General features: G+C 37.1%; 1 protein-coding gene across 1 annotated transcript; it reads right to left on the minus strand.

Annotated features, from left to right (window-relative positions):
- Nucleotides 1-1953: 1953 nt before the first annotated feature.
- LOC132563285 (uncharacterized) lies at nucleotides 1954-18284 on the minus strand. Its single transcript, XM_060228045.1, has 12 exons — nucleotides 18245-18284; nucleotides 16562-16618; nucleotides 16090-16257; nucleotides 10585-15568; nucleotides 10118-10306; nucleotides 9590-9639; nucleotides 9298-9435; nucleotides 8690-8790; nucleotides 5228-6296; nucleotides 4962-5176; nucleotides 4442-4549; nucleotides 1954-3492 (listed from the first exon to the last, which is right to left on the minus strand). The coding sequence occupies exons 1-12, from the start codon at nucleotides 18282-18284 to the stop codon at nucleotides 1954-1956; spliced, it is 8658 nt and encodes a 2885-aa protein (XP_060084028.1).
- Between the last annotated feature and the right edge of the window lie 3536 nt (nucleotides 18285-21820).

The raw sequence follows: 21820 nt of genomic DNA on the forward strand, positions 1-21820 counted from the left end.
TTGGGTTTTTTTACCTCATATGTACTGTTTTCATGTTGCATTGGAAAATCTATTGGTAGCTAGGTAACAAATTTTGTTCTATGGTTTTGATTAGGTAGAAAAAATGTTAAGTAGTATGACTCAATCAGTATTTCTCTCAAAAATTGCCTAAAAGGTTTACAGTATACATAAAAAGATGGATGGGGGAAGCAAGTTTAAAGTTAGTTTTATTTGAAATTACCTCTAATATCAGAAACGATGCAAAATGCACCACCAATGCTACAGTTAAAACATCTATAATTGTAAACAGGCAAAAACAAAAAAAAAAGGCATCCCAGAGGGATCCTGGCACCCACCATTGTTTGATCTTTATATGCTCTTTGAAAGTTGGATCATTTCCATTCTTTTCTCTTCTCTTCTCTGTTTTTGCTCTTGATAATAAGGCATTTGAACATTCCTTTGCAGAAATAGTAATGATAATCTTTACCTGCTAAATCCAAAATGGCATCCTGGAAGCCATTTTGTTTCTTATGATCAGTCCCAAAATCAAAAAAGCACACCGAGAGACCAAAGGGAATGTACAAATGAAATTTGAGAGATATCCATTCAGTACTCCTTAAGAAATGGCAATAAATATCTTTACTAGGCAAAATTCAACATGGCTGCCTCTTGGCCACTATTGTTTTCATGATCAGTCCCTAACTCAAACAGGCATAACTTGGGACCTAAAGGAACATATACATGAAATTTGCGAAAGATCTGAAGAGTATTTCTCAAGAAATAGTGATATAAAACTTTCGAAGTCAAAATTCAAGATGGCCGCTGGTTTTTTTTCTGATCAGTACCAAGATCAATCAGTCACAACTAGGGTGCGTGGGGAACCTACATACGAAATTTAAGAAAGGTACATCCAATACTTCTCAAGAAATAGCGATAACAAACTTTCAAAGCAAGACTCCAAGATATCCTCCTTATGGCCAATTTAATTTTACTGATCAGTCCCAAAATAACATGGGCACCACTAGAGACCAAGGGGAATCTACATATGTAATTTGAGAGAGATCCATCTCTTCTTTTCAAGAAATAGCGATAACAAACTTCATTGAAAAAATCCAAGATGCTTGTCTGTCGGCCATTTTGTTTTCTTTATCGGTCCCAAAATCAAACAGGCAGAATCAGGGACCAAGGGGAACCTACATATACAATCTAAGAAAGATCCATCCAGTGCTTCTCAAGAAATAGCAACAACAAAAATTGTTTACAGACAAAGGACGACCATGGGCGCAGAACGATTTGAATCGTCAGATGGTGGGCTAAAAATAAACACTTGATATATTTCTTTCAAAACTTTGTTTTATAAACAGGCAAGTAGCAGCACTTTCAGCTCCAGAATGTCAAATATATTAGAACTCTTTCTTGTTGTAGATATAATATTTACATGGAGGATATTGCTCTAACCCCCAACAGAAAATCTCCAGGCATAGAAACAATAGATAAATACCAAATATGTTATGTAAAGTCATATATATCTGTATCTCTATAAATCCCTACAATATTTATCAATTGATACAAGCACTGATGCACCAGTGGCTTTGATATTGAAAATGTCTGTCAAATGTAACTTGATTTTGAAGCAAGATCTATGATGTAATATATAAGACTGTGATAGCATCATCCTTGGCCCCAGGTGAAAATCACACTATCCTTTATCAGGATAAGTGACGGTGTAGTTTTTACGACCTGCAGATGTGATTGTACATACAAGTCTACATAACAAGATATTAAGTATTTCTACTTAGAGAATAGGAAATGTTGTAAAACTCTCTTTCACTATATCACCTAGTAAGGGAATCATCTGTATGTTCTCACATAATCTTATAACAGTCCTCAAAGATCTTTGTCTACAAAATTGGCTGTAATTATAGCCAATATGTATCAGACAATTCCACCAACAAACCTGTTTCATGACAATCATTAACCACTGTCAGTGGCACAGTTCTCAGTCTCTATCGCAGCCATGTGCATTATTTTTCCATTGTTGTCTTTCACAACAATTGCCTCGTGACTGACAGGCCCTGGCATATTGCTTATGTCAGAGTTATCTCCCTTCTCTGATGGAACTTTTCCAAAGGTACCACCTGTCAAATCAGATGTTGCACAAAATGTTTGGTTGATATTGTCACCAGTTTCTGTAATTTTGCCAAAGCACGGTTTGTCCGAGACTGTAACTTTGTTTGGATTTTGGTCGTTTGAATTTGATGCATTGCCAGAGAGATTACCTGAAACTTGGGACCAGTCATGGTCTGTAACCTTCCCAGTTAAAACAAATTTTGGCGATGTATCCACAGGTTTGACTAAAAGATCCCTATCTTCTACACCAGAATCAGATGCTTCAACAGCATCCAAATATTCTGATTCAATATTGTCATGTTTTGCTACAAGATCTGTATGTTCTGTTTCAATGTCCTTTTGCTCTGTTTCAAAATCATTATGTCCTTTTTCAAATTTTGTATGTTCAGTTTCCATGTCCCTTTGTCCTGTTTCAAGAATTGTTTGTTCTGATTCAAAGTTCCTTTTTTCTGCTTTTAAAACTGTATGTTCTGTTTTAAAATTTGTATTTTCCTTGGTTTGACTAGCACTACATTCCATTTTTTCACTCTCTTGATCTGTGTTAGTCATCTCTGAACCGTCAATGTGAAGGTCAACACATGCTGAAGCTTTGCTTACATCTGCTTCAATATTTGACCTTACTGCTTTGACCTCTGACTCAAGGACATTGTTGTTAAGCACTGTTTCATTATTGGCATTATCAGAATCTATAGGATTAGTCGTAACATCAGTTATAGCACTACAATCTGTTTCAGCACTTTCTTTTTCAAGTAGTTTATCTGCTTCAACTTTCTTATCCTCCCTGTGATTGGCTAGAAAATTTTGTCCAATCACAGCTTGTTTTACATCAGAGTTTGCTTCATCAGTGTAAATAACAAAACCATCCTCATGCCCATCAACATCTTCACTTATGATTAAAATGTTTTCCATATCAGAGGGATCCTGTAAAATCTTAATGTTATCAGCAATGTTTTTTGTAACCATGGTGACAGCTGTAGTGACTGTGCTTTTTTCAACATCACCAAAATTTTCTTCAGTATTACAATTATCAGTATCCTGTACCACAACAAAGTCTCCAGTCGTGTCAGAGCTCATGTTCACATAAACAATCTCAGCTACACCAGCATCTTCAACAACATCACCACTCACTTCACTATCACCTTTTTCAACTGTTAATGGAGGGACTGACTGTACCGATGTTTCATGCATTTCCTCATCTACAGACCCAGACTCCTCTTTCCCCGGTTGCTGTTCGGTAGTGACCTTCACCTCCCCTTGATAATTGGTTTCTATGGTAACAGAGCCCCATGATGACATCACTTTGTTGTGTTCCTCCACATGTATTTTGAGGTTCTCCGCCTTGGCGAACGTGTTTCCACAGATACCACAAACATATGGTCGCTCCTGAAACAGAAGTGAAATTCAGCCATTTCAAATGTTGTACCTACAGTCAAAATCTAGCCCCAGTTGTTTGAAGGCTGGTTAGAGATAACAGATGTATGTAAAAACTTTCAAACGTAAATAAAACAAAATTGTGGACATTCTTCATTATTCACAGTCGTAGCTTTTTTCAGACAGGACAGAGTGACATTTTTTAATGTCAGTTTTGTGTTTCAGTCCTCCTTTTTTCGCAGTAGCAACTGTTACAATTTTTTAATTAAGATTTATTTATTTTTTTGCTGTTTTGATCTTTTTGTCTGAATGAGTATCTGAACATGTAGAAATGTACATGCAATATTTCTATACATGAGCATGTGTATGTTGACATGTTTTCAGTTACTGAGATATATATCTGGGGTTTTCCTTTACCTGAGCATGTGTATGTTGACATGTTTTGCATTACTGAGATATATATCTGGGGTTTTCCTTTACCTGGGCATGTGTCTGTTGACATGTTTTTAGTTACTGAGATATATATCTGGGGTTTTCCTTTACCTGGGCATGTGTATGTTGACATGTTTTCAGTTACTGAGATATATATATGGGAGTTTCCTGAACCCCATTACCTGAGCATATGTCTGAACATGTATCTGACTATTTGTCCTTACCTTAACATGTGTCTTAAGATGCATCTGTTTACCTTAACATGTGTCTTAAGATGCATCTGTTTACCTTAACATATGTCTTAAGATGCATCTGTTTACCTTAACATGTGTCTTAAGACGCATCTGTTTACCTTAACATGTGTCTTAAGATGCATCTGTTTACCTTAACATATGTCTTAAGATGCATCTGTTTACCTTAATATGTGTCTTAAGATACATCTAGGTTTTTTTCTTACCAAACTTTAAGTTTAAAATGTATGTGGATTTTTCCTTACCTGAACAGTGTCTACAGATATATTTGTCCTTACCTGAGCATGAGTTTGAAGGTGAATCTTCAGAGATTGAGCATTGGTGAACCCTGCATCGCAGTACTCACAAACATAAGGTCGCAGTTCTGCATGTGTGATCAAGTGACTCTGTTGAAATAAAGAGTGCTAGATTTAACTCTTGTTTTATACAAAGAATTTATAGATATACACTGTTAATTCTACAGGTGAGTTTTTCTCACAATTCACAGATTTCTCTAACATGTTACCTGTATTCCTATACATTAAACATATTGCTTGCTCTTACAAAAACCACTTGACTCAAAGGAACGAAAAATATATAATGTGACTACGTCAATTAAAATTCATCAATTCAACATTTCTAAGACAATTTTATGGTAAAATTAGCAAAAGTAAGACACAGACAAAAAATTAAAAGAAGGAAATATTGACATAAAATATTCTATCAAAGATCAATATCATAATTATGGGTTTAAGTTTTATGAGGTTGGTTATTTATATAAAAGATATTGGTATATTTGTTGTAAATGATCTGACTAACCTTGAGATGTTCCAAGTTTCGGAAGCCCTTCCGACAGATCCCACACATATGAGGACCCTCTACCAATCCTTTTTCCTCCCCTGTACGACATCCTCGTGCTGTTTCCTTCTCCTCCTCATCTTCGTCTTTTCCGATGTTCCCAATGTCGATTGGTTCCTGTTTTATCAGTTCCACTGTCACACGTTCATTGGAAGCATGTTCGTGTCGTTCATAGGCTGCTTTCCGATGAGATTGGAATGAATCAATGACTTTTCCCGACGATTCACTAGGTTCTGGGGTAGAACTATGTTCTACTGACCCTGAAGTAACTAAGACTGTTCCCTCAGTTCTTGTAAACTGTAGTAATGTTTGTAGAAATACAGAAATATCAGATGCTTCTAACCCCGCAATTGCTGTCTCATACTTGTTGTACGTACCAACTGGAAGTCTTCCTAATTGCTCCCATTTTTGTACATGGTTTTTAGACCTCAGATGTTTTGCAAGATGTCCTTTCATGCGGAATGCAATGTTGCAGTCATCACAACGGAATGGACGTGGATTATCAGAGGATGACAAATCGCCACGGATTAGAGTCTGATGCGATTCAGACTGTTGATGCTTCATGAAGACGCTATGTGTTTTAAATGCCTGATGACAGGTGTCACATTTGAAAGGTTTCTCAATAAAATGAATATTTCTATGGAGTACCAACTGTTGGTTTTCCTGGAATGTTTTTGAACATATATCACAGACAAATTTTCCTCCTCTGCCAAAAGAATTCTCACCTAGAATGACATAATTACAAGCTCCAGAGTTTTCTTCTTTCTTTGGTGATGTAACTTCAGAACGAATGAAAACACAGTCCTGATCTCCTGCATCTACAGACACAGAAGTCAAGTTTTCAGTATCTGTGACTTTGATGGATTCCACTGACCCAGAGCTGAGCTTTCTAGCTTGATCATTCAAATGAGTAATCAGCTTCTCAAAACCTTCAGAGCCCGAGGCTTGAGTTAAGTAACTATGGAACGGATGACTAAACTGAAATGGCAAGTACGAGGTTGATGATTGGCTTATTTCTGATGAAGGTTGATCGGGACTTGTAACATGCAATCTGATTGGTTCTTTGAAACCAATATTGAAAAGTTTTGCAAGTTCAACAGATATCTCGCTGCTGGTGGTAGGTGTGGATGAGGATAACATTGGAGGCATGAAGCCTCCCAATGGCACTGTAACTAGGAACCCTTTCTGGGATTCTGACGTTTTAGGGTTAAAGTCTGACTGATCATGACTAGATGAATCTGGTTGAGTGTTTTCATCCTTTGAAGGTTCACTGCTACATAATTTCTCATCTGTATTCTGAAATTTCACAATAATCTTAATTTTATTTACAAAAGAGAAAGGCAAACACAGAATCGTAAGTAATTCAAATTTCCAAGTTAAAATTGAAAAAAAATCATCATGAATAAAGCGATGGAGAAAAAGATTTCTTGGAACAGGAGACTGAAGACAAGCTGTTAAGAATACTGTTAATATAAGAAAAGGAAAAACAGCTTTTCAAAGAAATGGATACTATTGACGGATTGACAGTAGAAAATTTTTCTATTTCATATTTTTTTTTTCTTTTACAAGATTTTTATGTGCCAATATATTATATATTTCAATCCTGATTTATTATTTTTCTTCTTTGTTATTTTATTCAATGCAGAAAGCTACTTCGGTTTCAGAACTGTTATTGAAAATATTTCATAAATACACAAATATTTGAAATCAAATACATGTATTTCATTTATCAAAGTACATGTTAATAATAAGGCGCATGAACAAACCATTTTCGAAGTCCAAGAGTTTAAAAAAAAAGAATTAATTTTTGCTCTCAACATACCTTGGTATATAGGATCTTAATTAAGTTTTCATTTGATATGTAAATTTCTGAAATGGACATCTCATCATCAAACTTGAAGTTAGGTCTATTTATATCTATGATCTAAATTGTTAGGTCGCACTGCTATCTGTGAATGTGAGATGCTATTTCATTACCTTAAGTTACATCACAATATGTTTTACATGATACATGAAATACCAAGAGCATGACATGGGTACATTCACTGAATAACAGATTTTGAGATACAAAATCCAGTGCACTATGATCATTGAAGACAAAGGTCAAACACAGAGCAGAGGCTTGGTTTGGGTGTATCACCTCTCCAATCTTTCAAGCTTGATTTGGGTGTAACACCTCCCCAATCTTTCAAGCTTGGTTTGGGTGTATCACCTCTCCTATCTTTAAAGCTTGGTTTGGGTATATCACCTCTCCTATCTTTAAAGCTTGATTTGGGTGTAACACCTCCCCAATCTTTAAAGCTTGGTTTTGGTGTATCACCTCCCCAATCTTTCAAGCTTGGTTTGGGTGTATCACCTCCCCAATCTTTCAAGCTTGGTTTGGGTGTATCACCTCCCCAATCTTTCAAGCTTGGTTTGGGTGTATCACCTCCCCAATCTTTCAAGCTTGGTTTAGGTGTAACACCTCTCTGATCTTTCAAGCTTGGTTTGGGTGTAACATCTCCTCAATCTGAACACCTCCTCGCTCTTAAAAGGACATTATCATACACCAACCTAATTTTTTTATGGTATTTAGTGAATGGCACCAAAATCTGGTTTTGCTGTGACCTCAAGTTTTAAAGCTCCAGTCCTAGCACTGCCATATGTAGCTTATATATACAGCGCATAATTACCTTACGAAACAGAACATGTACAACAAGATTCAGCATTTATATCAAATATACGGACACTGGCATTCAAAGTGGGCTTATCCAATCAATCTCAATCAATGTCCATAACAAAGAGCTTCTAATATTCACCTCTAAACAGTGACTTGGATTATAGGTAAATGTCTTTTTCTTGAAATTTGTTAGGCTTTGACCTAGAAATACCTTCCAACCAAATATTCTGCATCTTGGACTTTTGGTTAACCAGAAGAAGTTTTTTACAGGTTTCAACAAATTTGTCCCAGTGACCTTCAATGGGGAATCAAGGTCTCATTTTTTGGCACACTTTGTGAAGTTTCATCCTAGGAACCTATCAGCCAAATACTAACGCTTTTCATTAGTCAGAAGAAGTTGTTTTTAAGGTTTAATCAATTTGATTAAGGGTCAAGGCAAATTTCACTGGGCTTTAACTTAGGAACCAGTCAGTCAAATATCATGCTTCTGTACCTCTTGTTTGGTCAGAAGATGTTGTTTAAAGGTTTTAACAAAAACAAAAAAATAAACAAAACAAAAATTCTGTGACTTTGAATAAAGGTCAAGGTCATTTTTTTTTGCATTTCATCGGGCTTAACACTTCTGTGCCTCTGGTTAGTCAGAAGGTGTTGTTTAAAAGGTTTTAACAAAAAAGACCCCTGTGACCTTGAACATAGGTCAAGGTAATTTCTTTTCACAATAATTGTCAGGCTTCTTCCAAGCAATCCCAGTAACCTATCAGCCAAATGTGATGGTATTTGGTCTGTTGGTTATTGAGAAGCAGTCATTTCAATGAAAAAGTTGATGCGGAAAGACGATGAATGCTGTTTCACAGTATCAGATCACATGACCCTTCAGGTCAGGAGAACAAAAAATTATTTTTTAAAGTCAACAATTTACCAATGATAGTGATATGGTTGTTCATTGTTCATTAAGATCATTTCTGTAGCTATTTAAGTAAATTATATTCATAAAATTACTTTTACTATAGAGCAATTACAGGTAACTTACCTTGTCACTTTGATTCGAGCCCAAGGGAAGGAGAATCCGTTTACCCTCATCAGTCATAGTTCTCATAATCAGTTCACTGATCAGATTTCCCAAACGAGTCTCTGTAATCAACACAAGTTTAATGAAGGTGTGAATAGAATGTAACCTAGCTGTCAATCGAATCCCTATATAATATTTTTTTCAGTCTTATATCTGTTGTCTACTGTTACCCCTTAGTGCTCTGACCTCCTATCTAGTATTACCTGGAGTGTCCACACTTCCTACCATGTTTTAACCCTGAGTGTCCCGATTTCCTGTCTAATCTTATCCCTGAGTGTCCAGACTTCCTACCATGTTTTAACCCTGAGTGTCCCGATTTCCTGTCTAATCTTATCCCTGAGTGTCCTGATTTCCAGTCTACAATCTGACCCTCATGTGTACTGATTTACCCCTGACTTCCTGTCTATACCCTTATCCCTGAGTTTCCTGATATCTAGTTAAATCTTTTTCCTTTCATTCTACTATCTTGTTGAAGCTTAGAATATAAAATCTGAAATATTTTAAAAAGATACTGATGTACATGGTTGTCATATCCTAATAGGCTAACAAGGACTGCTTTGTAATTATACCTATATTTTTAGCAGTGCCACTACTGGTATCAGTTGTCGGTGTTTCAGTGAGAGAGGTGGCACTTGGCTGACTCTGTTTAGACAATGCAAGCAGACTGCAGGCAATTTCTGAATCCACACCATCTCCTAATGTCACTCCTTACAAGACAGACAAAAAAAGATTAATGAAAATTTTCATCTCATTTCAAAAAGAATATTTTACAACATTTTCATATCCTTTTCAACAGATTTTATCATAAAGTTTCCTGTCTCAGAAACAAATGTGAGCCACAAAGTAACTTATTTTTCATACCTTGACTAGTACTTGAAACTTTCTGCTCAAATCCATACACAGTTCCTAATCTGAAAACACAAAAATCATGTTTCAACAATTTCCTGGCCTTTTTCAAGAAAATTTCTTTTAATGTTGAATGAAGATAAGCCTGCGACAAACCTACTTCAGTATTACTTTATATTAACAGGGCACTTTGGCTCATTAAGCTTTTTGCTATTTCTGTATGCATTTCAAGACTATGGATTAATTAATCTAAAGTATAAAATTGTTATATACCATTAAGTATTTATCAGGCACTTAATTCATCAAATGGATGGAACACTTAAAATCATGCAAGTATCTCTTTAGTCAAAATTCATGCCCAAATGAATGGAAAATATGTAGAATCAACTAAATATGCAAATAAAAATCAGAAAGTCAATCTTTTATCAATACTGAATTCTTACAGACAACAATGGTTGTAAATAAATTGTATAAAGGAGATGTTCCCAGGCAACCCCTATGCAACACCTCCATTGTTTATCTGCTAACAAAATATCTACACACCTCGTGGTTCCACTCTGGTTGCTAGTAGTAACAGTTTCCCTGCCTACCATCGACTCGTCACCTTTATCCGTAGCTTTGGAGACAACTGTCTTTTCAGATGTTTGCAGGATGGGCTGTATTGTTGAGCAAATGACTGGCACCAAGCCAAGCAGACCTTGTTCCACTGAAGGAAGGGGCGGTGCTGAACTGCTGTCATGGATCAGAGAAACATTGTCAAAATTTTACAAATGAACTTAATAGATTACCCCTCAAGACATATGCTGGAACATAAATATAATTCATAGGTAAAACAGCAAACAAAATACAAATTGACAAATTATATTTGATTGAACTATCGTGGCTCCCAACTAAAATTATGATGGGTTGGCTGCAGTAAACACCACAAATATAAAGGATCAATATTAGGAATAATTCATCAGTAGCTGTGATTGTAGGATTATCTTATCTTATATTATATTCAAACATACCTATCTGTAGTATCATCGATGATTTCTTCAGCCCCAACGCTGCCAGGTCTTGCATCCTCTTCTACCTCAATCAGAGTAACCTCCCCTGAATCATCACCTTCCTCCACATCCTCATCGTCTTCAGACATATCCATGTTGTCCTCCTCATCATCAGAATCATCAATGCCTAGATTGACCTTACCCTCACGGTCATTGACGATACGTGCGACCTGTGAGAGAGCACACTGTGCTGCCAATGCATTGCTATCTATCTGTGAGTCATCCACTTGAGTAGGTATGGGGATTATGCCCAGCTCCACACACTTTTTATGGTGGGCCTTTGACTTCATGTGTTTGGTCAAATTTCCTTTGGTTTTAAATGAGAATCGGCAATGTTTACAATGGTATGGCCGAAGGTCAGTGTGACTACGAATGTGTTTTTTCAACATACTTGGTTTCTTGCACCGAATTCCACATTTTTCACACACATACTTGCCGCGTCCTCTCCCTCTAATGTAGGTGTAATCGTCCATACTTTTATATCCACCTTTGAATGCAGATATCTTACACACATTCTGGTCAGATTTTTCAGTTTTTTCAGCTGTAGTGGACTCTGGAGTCTGTGTGACTGTCGCCTTGGTAACCATCGTATCATTATGGCGTTGGTTTTGTTTGTATGACCAATAACTGCTGTGAGTGAGTACACCTCCCTTTGATATACCTGAGTTAGGAACAGCACACACAGGATTACTGGTGTAGCGGGAATCGTACAGCTCAAGCAGCATTTTACAGCTGAGGCCAGCAGGGTTGGGATCGTGTTGTGACAGCTTCCAGTTTGAGTACATGGATGTTTTCTTGTTGATGCCCTGTAACACGTACATAGGCTGTGGCCGTTGTACACAGCAAAACGTTGTATGAGTATTGACTTTGAGGGAGGGGAAGGAATGACCAAGTAACGTCAGAGATGCCAAGTTCTTGTCACTTTGTGATGGTGAGGTAAGTTCAGTTTTGCTGTTTACTGCTGCTATGCAAGATTTTGAGGACAAATCTCCAGCCATTTCTCCAAGAAGAGCTGCCTTGAGTTTTGATTTGGATGGACTGCGAAGGATTTTTGAATTTTGATCATTAATACTTGCTGCTAATTTTGGACTGCTTTGTTTGGAGTTACAAATATTTGAAGAAAACATAAGATGGCTGAATATCTGAGAGGGGTGGAAAATGTACTGCTCTCTTGCTGTTGGTACAACTAACATATCAGTTTTTTCTGCCAGTATTTGCTCCACACTGACACAGGAAACCTGGGCTGGATCATACACAGACAGACTTGTAAACCTTTTAATCTTTGCTACCGGCTCCGAGTAGGACCTTAGTAATGTGGATCCTGCTATTAATTGAGATTCTGATAATTTCCTCTTTCTATTTAGCATTTCTTCTGAGTCTGTTGCCATGGAGAGAGGAATATCCGGACTAGAAACTAGCTCAATTAAAGGTGAGGCATCAGCTTTGGTGCCATCTGGTGAAAATCCTTTATCGATACTTAATGATCTCTTCATCAAAAGTTTACCTTTGAGCCTCTGTTTGAGATGAGACTGTGAATCCCCTTGGTCAAACCCTGAGGGGATTCCTGGTGTCACTGGGGTAATAGGAGTTACAGAAGTCAGTGGACTTCCCGTCTGTACCATTGTACCAGTCACAAGCTCCTTTGGCAGAGACGAGGCAATTGTTACAGATGGCGTTTGAGGAAAGTGGACATCTGACAATTTTAAACCTGATTCTGACAGAATGACGGGAGAAGCGGGCACCAACATGCGGGCGACACTGCTTTGTGTTCCTAAATTGATAAGAATTGGGACAGAGCCTTGCGTAGATGTAGTTCCAGCAGTACTGGGTGCTGCCACAGGGCCAATAATCTGAACAGGGACATACCCCTGAAGATCAAAATCTGTCATGTCTTTTGGACGGTTTTTAGAACCTTTTGGCCTACCTTTCTTACGTGGAAATATACTAAGTTCCTGATTATCTGCAGTCTGTGGGGTCGTTGGGGTCATTGGCATGGTGATTGCAAATGCAGAAGGTGATGAAGATGGCATCATGACTTGTATTGGTGTAGTTGGTGTTGCCATAGGTGTTGCCATGGTAACTTGACCTTGATCACTTGGTTTGGGTTGAGAAGTGCTGACCTCTGGCCTAACACCTGCCTGTATTCCAGCTATAGTACTTGCTAAGCTTACAGTGCCCTGAGGAATCACTTTTCTGATGACATTCTCTCCATGAGTGAAAAGACGTACAACCTTTTCCTGATCAATCATCTCCAAACTACGAGCTGATGTAAGGGACTGAACAGGTTTGGTCACAGAGGCTGTTCCTGACGGCTTACAGTAATACAACTTATGTAACTCCAGTGTCTGTTCTTTCTTGAAAGAAACATAGCATTTAGGGCAACAATGAGGACCGTAACTATCTCCTTCTTTGGTTTCCTTCACAATGTTATCAACTTTCTTGTTGTCATTACCTTCTGTTGGTTTTGACAGCTGTATTTTTATTGTAATTTCCTGGCCTTGCTGGTTCTTGCCTACCATTGTCTTGGTATGATGATCAGGAGAGCTGTTAGCTACAGACACATTTTGAGTTTGCTGCAGATTTCCACCATTATCCGACAGTACGGAAGACTGTGTAGAGAGTGGACAACTGGACACAGAGTTCTGTCTGACTAAAGGTGGTCGAGACTTTAATTCCATTTTCCTAGTTTGTCCATCAGAGCTAACAACATGTATTTCATGAGTTGCAATATCAGAATCTTTGAAATCTTGTACAACTGCCTGTGGGATATCTTTCTGATATTCTGATCCATCATTTTTCATCACTTCCTCAGTTTCCTGAATTTCCCTCAATGTATTTTTTTCCTGTGATTTATTTCTATGACCTAGCGCCCCAAAGTCTGGTAAAACTTGTCCTTCATTACTTAGGGTTTTACTCAGTGTGGGTTCAGAAGAAGGACTAGCAGTAACTTGATCTTGTGTTATTTGTATAGAGTTGGCCTCTGTGTCTAAACTCTGTGACCGCAGTGGTGTGTTTGCTGTAACAGGGGCAAAAACTCGAGGGGATGAAGGGGTACCGAGTTGACCGAATTCTACTTTAATTCCTGGTGTGGAAACCTCACTGTTTTGACGCGAGATCCTTTTGTGGCGAGGAGGGTCCGCCATTGGAGTACTTACAATAGCGGCATTCGCTGAAATCAATTTCTGTATTCTTTCACTAAGCATCTCAGATGTGAATCCTTTGGACTCAACACCAGCACTCCGTGGCTCCAGATCCCCTGTGACTGGTGTCATTGGCTTTACTGCACTAATGGAAGTCTGTGATGGTACACTGGAGGCCATTACCTGGCTGCCTGTTGAATTTGATGGTAGGACCTCAATGGTGATTTGACAAGAGCGATCAGGGAGGTTATTAACAGAAGTGTAAAGTTTCAATCCTGCACGTGATGCATTCTTAAAGCTTTCACTTAATGCTTCAAGATCTCGCAAAGCTTTTGTCGCGACAGCAGGGTTAGCATTAGGTTGTGGTAGTTTTACTGTCTCTAAAGGTCCGGAGTAGTCTTTTACTGGTACCTGACATGTGGGAGTTCCTGTAAGGTGTGGAAGTCCCAAAGACAGAGCATGGAGGCGAGAATTCTTATGTTCACCAACACCGCTGCTTGGTCCTGTAACACCCGATATGTCTTCTTTCTTGCCAGAAAATTGGGTTATGGATTGTGGTATCACTGTTCTTTTCATTGAAACACTGGTGGGGGCCGTCACAGGACTTGGAGTCTGAATTATAATAGGAGAAACTAGTCCTTGTTTTGCTTTCTCTGTCGGAATCTTCACAGTAGCTCCAGAAGTACCTTGTTTGGGAGCAATCTTTAAATATTGACTCTGTACTTTATGGAACTTTTGTTCATCTTGTTGGCTGAATTTTCTCTCCAGTTGTGGCACTGTGACATGTTTTAAAGGCTCTGTCAGTGAAAATGACCGTTTCAGTTTAGCTTTGAGTTTGTCATGAACAGTTTTAAATTTATCTTGTTTTCCATCAAATTTGGACTGGGGAACTTCTACTTTGGGGCGTTCCTCTTTAGGTTTTTCAAGATATTTGGCAACTTCCTGCAGAACATGTATTTGAGCGTGCTCACGTTTTTCAGATGATTCTTCCATTTCCCGACCAGCCTCAGCCTCTTTCTGGCATTCACTTCCTGATTCAGTGCCACTGCTATTGTCCTCAGAATCATCTATGTCCTCCATGTTGGTAGCTTCCTCCTCACTTATATCCATACTGCTGCTAGACTGACCAACAATGAGGCCTGACTTCAGAGCATGTGCTCGGGACTTACAGTGTTTATAAAGATTACTTTTTGTCTTAAAGGAAAATCCACATGATACACATGGATATGGCCGTTCCCCAGTGTGTGCTCGCAAGTGTTTCAGGAGAACACTCGGCTTAGCACAACCTCTGCCACAAAATGGACATATGTGTCTCCCAGGTTTCTGTGGGTGTTTTCTTCTTCGTCCCGATGTTTCAGTCTGAACTGCTGACAGGAGAGTTGTTCCCCCTGTCTGAATCACAGTCTCAGCTGGTTGGGTTTCAATAGTGTTGATTTGTATACTTTGATATGTGACAGATTCGGTGTTGGACTCACCTGCAGGTACACTGATCTGTTTACTATACTTAATTCCATTCACAATTTCATCCAAGGTCAAATCGCTGGGCAAAATTGTCACAATATTTCCTTCTACTTCCTGAACTGTTGCCTTCTGGGTCTCGTCAATAATAAGCTGCTGAGGTGACTTGAGGCGTTGTCGAGAAATATTTTGCAGTTCATTGTCTGTCACTTGGAACAGCGCCTCCAAAGATAAGTTCCTTTTCTCTGAGGACCCTGAATGTCCTCCAATGCATCCCTGAGTCGAGTCCTCCTCCATGGTACCAGAGTTATCCCCCTTTATGTCACATGGCTGTTCTTGGGATGAACCTTTCATGTCAACAGAACAATGGTTTCTGATTGAAGGAAGGAATGAATTCACAACTGTACATCAATTGAGGTAGCCATTGCTGTATTTATACCAGTGTGTGTATGATGTACTATGTCTAGGTATGAGAAGTTTAATCTATTTATGGTTCAGGTAAACATAATCAGTTGCTATTGTGTATTATAGCCTAACAGAAAAAAAAAAAATCATGAAAAAAAAATGGATATGGTTAAGTTTATTTATTTGAAAAAAAGGGGATGTATCGTTCCCTGGCCTAATTTGCTTACATAGACAACTCTGACACACAGCTCAGGAGCAGCCATCACTGTATTCCATAACACGAGCATACAACTGAGATTGATGATGTCACAACTATCCATGCACAAACTTTTACTATTAAGGATAACTGTGTCATAATTTACGGATAACGTTACAATATCTACTAGAAATAAATGCCATTATTTTTTTTTTTTTTTTGTATTGATAATGACTTATAAACAGATTTAGTTACTGTGTACCATACCTGTCAAGGTGGGTTCTTCCTCAATGACCAGTGAGTGTGTGCCCATAATCTGCAGGTCACTGTTCTGTGTGGTCGGTACTGGAGTTTTATGTCCTTCTGAATCAGCAGTTTGTAAAGAACACACTGCCTCATTTTCCTCACCTGTAGAAGGCACTGGTGAAACATCATCTGTTATATTGAAATCAAAATGTTTTTTTTCAAAGTTCATTGAATAAGTAATTTCAGTTTTTGCCCTGGCATTTTTCAGTATTTTTTTCAATTTGTCACACATTTTTAAAAAAAAAGATCTTTGCTTTCATAAAATTGCTCAACTTTTTTTATTCGTCCAACTGGAACTTGTGTCCCTAAAGAATATTTCGACAAATATAAAAGACTACAGATTTGCTTTCCAATGATAAGATAGTATTACATTGTTTCTATATATAAAAATGAGGCAATACTGGATAAGCCTGTAGATTAAGTGATGGGGTACCTGAGGGTTTTGCCTTCTTACTCAAATATTTATCACCATTTTCCTCTTCTATTGTGCCTGAAAAAACAATACAGCAATTAATTATATCATTACAGACCAATATAAATAATTTGTGATTGTTTGTAGTAATGTTGATCTTCATTAAACGATGATGTACAATTACCTGGTATAACAATGTAATGTTGGGAAGGGGAGGTAATCCTGTCAGTTTAAACTTCTAAAGGTGTGCAATCAATTATTACGTTGATCTGATTTCTGTGTAATGACATTCCTTGCAAAATACTTTTCAAAAAAGGCATCATGACAGCTTAATGTCAATATACATTGACAAATACATTATTTTAATCTCTTACATATCTTTTTAACATTAGGGTTTTAAGTGGATTTTTATTAATTGGATTTTTTTTCTTCTTTTTTTAATGTATGCTTTTATCTCATTTCTTGTTCACTATATCGATGATCTTGCGATTACAAGAAAAACAATGAAATGATCTTTAATCTTTTTCATATAAATTATCATTTTCACATTTAAATATCCAGAAAATATAATACACCAGAAAAAAAAAAAAAAAAAAACAGAAATAAATAAGCTCAAAATAAAAACTTCCAACATGTCAAAAACGAACTGATTAAATGGTCATAAAGGAAAGGAAATTACAACACTTGATGTGAGAAAAGTTGCACCATAATTTCTATTCATGAGAGTTTAAAATAATCACTTGATGTCAAAGATAACTGTGTTACAGAAAACATGTGTTTTTTTAAATCAAATTTTGCAAAATTGGTACAGAATGCACAAGCTTAAGAAATGATGACAGGAATTTTTCTCAAAAAAAGTATTTCAATGAAAGGGTAGTATCCCTCTAGAGCCTCTCAAAAGAATGACGTCATAAGTATTTTTGAAATAACATATTCATAAACATATACATGATTTTATTTGAATGCATTATTAAACAATAGTAATATGTTCAGAAATATGACATCCCTACGAAGTGACACTGAAAAAGAACTCAAAATAAATAAAGAATAATTATATATTTCGATTTCTGTGGGTTGTTCCGCGAATGTCTCATACGTCATTAGATTGGTCCATATTTCGACCGTGGGTAATGGTTAAATTAAATTTTTTACGCAAATTCCCCAACTCACGTTAACTGTCGCCAGTATTTCTTTGTGAACTCAATATATTTTCATTTGTAAAACGTTATATCTCAAATGAACACAAAAGTTTCAGGTAGTTGCATTTTAAATACTAATCTTTGATTTGAACAACCTACTCTCCCTATCATGTCTTGATAGTGTGATAGCCCTTGTCGGACTGAAATTCCCCTCGATATTTCACGATAAAATGGCCGTTTAATGACATAAATTTACAAAGAATTACTCCGTCGGTCAACTTATTCTTAACTATGCATGCATGCACATATAAATGGTTCCCCAACTGATCACCATTGGGTCCGAACACGCAAATATGGTTTGCCGTGTTGCATATTTTAGACGAGCGGGGACGCGGGGTAACCCCTCGAGAAAGGTGTTTCCCCAACAAACAATCAACAAAACATATTCTGTGCGTAGTACCATTATCCATAAATCAAATAGGATGTCAGCGGTCTAACAGTAAATTTCACATTCTAAATATTAAAATGTCATGCAAAATGGCAGATTTGCATTGATTTAACTCACGTTTCATCGGTAGAGAAATAGTAGGTTTCCGACGTGGCATTTCCCAATGTGTCGCGGCATGGATGTCCCTGTGGTTAACAGTTCGGGATTTTCGGGATTTACCTCCCGTAAATATCTATCTCCTGTCGTCTAATCAATGTTGGCCAATCTGTAGATAGTCATGTTATACGATTCTTATCCAAATACAACGAGCTTGTACAACTAAACTGTAGGAATCCTCTTCTATATCACGGGAAATCTCAATAACACAGACATTCATGACGTCATATCACCAGTGGTTTATAATTCAGAACGAGGCTTCGGGTAAACCCGACAATCCCGAAGATACATAAAGTAATATATATGATCGCAGATCTTATCATTAACGTAACTTGTTTTTCATGGTTTTTTATCATGTTTTATTTAGAGTCATACTGACTCAATTTATGGAAGCTGCGGAACCTGTGGACCGGGAACGTTTACCAACCTCATCGGAAAAGCGGTCGCGATATCATGGCGAAACACAGGTTAGAGCATTTGATGTGTGATGCATCGACATCTTTTCCCTACTTTTCCATTTAGTTACAGCACGCTGTGTTGACAATTTTTTCAATCATTTGAACTTATCAAGATTGAACCCATATTGTCTAGGTATAGTAGAGCTAGGTCACAAGGTTGTGTACGTTTTATCGCTGACTTGAATAAATCTATATTTTAGACTGTCGTGCTCTAATAATGTCCAATTGCTTGAAGATGGGTGCAAATAATTGATTATATGATAAAACGTTACTGTGGGAGCCGAAACCGGAGTATCCGGGGGAAAACCCACGTGGTCGGGCAGGTGACCCCACACCTTTTCACATCTTGTCCGGCAATCGAACCCCGGACGGCTAGGTGAAAGGGGATGCGTTACCACTGCGCCACCCGACCACCCATCATTCTGTTTGATCGCTGATAATCTGCGTTGCATTGCTTGCTGGCTTTTATGGAAACGAAAGTTAATCATGGAATTGAAGGTCAAAGGTCATGTAACTAGCAAACATTCCACCCAGGTTTTTGGTTTTGTGGTGTTTTTTTTCCTTTCTTTTTTTGGTACTTTTTTTATTTTATCAATTTTATGAGGTGACTTGTATTCACTCTTTTCATTGATATTAGTCTGTAAAAGTGTCATTGTTTTCGCTTGTGAACAATAAAAAAAAAGAAAAAAAAAAGTTGTTTTTTTCACTACACTGAAAAATAACACTTTTATCAATGGTATATTTCTCTATATTTCATTGGCAAAAATGTATTAAGTATCATACTTTTGTGTTTGTCAGTAATACATAGTGTATTGCTGTTTTGATTTGCTTCTGTAATTTTACCAACGCTTGGATATTTCGTTTGAGTTTTGTTGAAACTTGTCTGCTCTTAAATTAGCTCAACAGAACTTATTTTTTTTATATGTACATAAATGATCGTCAAAAAATCAATCTTATATCTTATACTCACCAACCCTATCACTCTCTTCCGTACAGGAAATACAGAACGAAAGTCATCGTAAACAAAAAAACAAACAAACAAACAAAACACTCAGAGGAAGATTTGATCTTTAAGGACGTGTACAAAATTCACAGTCATGCACACATGCTCTACAACATTATCATCAACTTCTACACGTGCAAGTATATACGTATCATATATTTAATATTCTATGTTTGTTAATTGTTATCTTAGAGCAATGATACTGAAGTCAATAGCTAGAGTGTACATAGTCCAGTATGTTATGTCAGAAAGATAGCTTTAGGTACTTCAGAAATGTAACCAGTGAGCAGAGATCGATCGACCTATACGTATTATCCATCACTGCAATATAAATAAACTTTTTCTAATATAGTATAATAATGAAATACATGTTACGGTTAATTCGAAGAATATATATCAATCCTGACAGAATTTTGAGATGAAATAATCGATGTTATCTCGTTATAGTCTGATATGCATAATTAACTTTATGGTTTATACTAGTACAATATACACTCTTATCGTCTCTTTAGTCTAAGTACATTGCACCAATTTTTACATTACGTACAAATAGAATATTGTTGACTTGAGGTATTTTATCAGCCCGCCTCTTGTTCAGGTTGTTTGTTTTTTTATGGTTACGTCATAATGTTATGACGTATTATTCATGAATTTTGTATATGTATATATATATATATGGTGGCAAATGTTCTCCGCCATCGTGTTCGAAATTTCGTTATAATATGTATGTATTTAATATATAATCCTGTATGCTATTTGCATATGGAATAAAGTTAATTGAATTGAAAAATAAAAATATACAGGTAAATAACACGTCTTGAGACTAGGTGGTGACCATGGAGACACACCTGTGTACAGGTGTATCAAGGTGTTAACACAGGTATATTTCTGACATTAAAGGGTTGTGAGCACCAGCTGAAATTGATATGTGTCTTCTCATTAACATGTTGGCCAGATATTGAAGAGTTCATCCGACTGATCTGTTACATGTTGTTCGTCTCCGCTATTTTTAGTTTTCGCATTTTTCCATATAATTTTGTATTAAAAAGTTTACGTTTATGATTCGTCACCAGTTTTCTAAAACCTCTATACAACACAGTGTGTCTGCACTTCTGAAATAAGACCGACAATAAAACTACCATATTATATGAGACTCCTATCCCACTGTCACTATCGTCTGGCGGAATTGACGTCGCAGATTTTGGGTGCCCGAAGACTTCCAATAGCTACCGGAGAACGCCGAACCGCGGACAGGTAATTAAACCCAAAGAGGTATTCGGCTACAACCGTATCAATAGGTATAAATCGGTCCAGGGTACTACTTAGGTGATATCTATGTCAAAATATAGATCTCTACAAAATATTGTTGTCGGTGACCTTTAAGGATTGTGTAGTACCTGTTTTGGATTTTGTTTGCAGTGCGAGACTGATGCTGTTTTCATTAATTGAACGGTTACCAAACACACAATTCCATGTACAAGCTACGAGTTGCTATCTGCCTACACCAGAACCTCAGTTCAAGTAGGCTATAGACAAATGATCGATACGTCCTCGACTACCAGGGGCTGCGATCACATTTTACGATCTCTTGAACACTAAGCTAGCACTCTTGGCGCGTGAAGATGGTAGAGTAAGGTCTACACGGATATTGTAAGTTTTTTTTTTGTATCTTTCAGGTTGATATAGTTACTTTTTTATTTGATTATTTTTTAATTTACAGGCATTGTATCATTGATATTTTAAAACCCTACTATTTACCATTTTGCCGAGTTATAAAGATTGCTAGCAAATAAAAATGATGTTTTCATTTTTTTCCGTACAAGAACAGTAATACTATATTTGTATCTAAATGTAAATAAACATTTTTCTTAGTTTATGTACATGCTCTGCTATTCTTTAATATGTGTACTTACACCAGATAAATATGTCAATAAATAGCCCTTTGTTTCGTTGTTTTGTGTTCATATTCCTAGGTATTGACCTCAATGTCTGTGACTATATAACTTAACATGGTTCCGGCTCATGTCAATGCCATTTGACCGCGTCATATCGCTCTACGACCATATTTCAAATCGA

This window comes from Ylistrum balloti, unplaced genomic scaffold (genome assembly GCF_031769215.1).
Source record: "Ylistrum balloti isolate Yb309-2 unplaced genomic scaffold, AGI_CSIRO_Ybal_v1 Utg371668, whole genome shotgun sequence".
In the NCBI taxonomy this organism is placed as follows: Eukaryota; Metazoa; Mollusca; class Bivalvia; order Pectinida; family Pectinidae; genus Ylistrum; species Ylistrum balloti.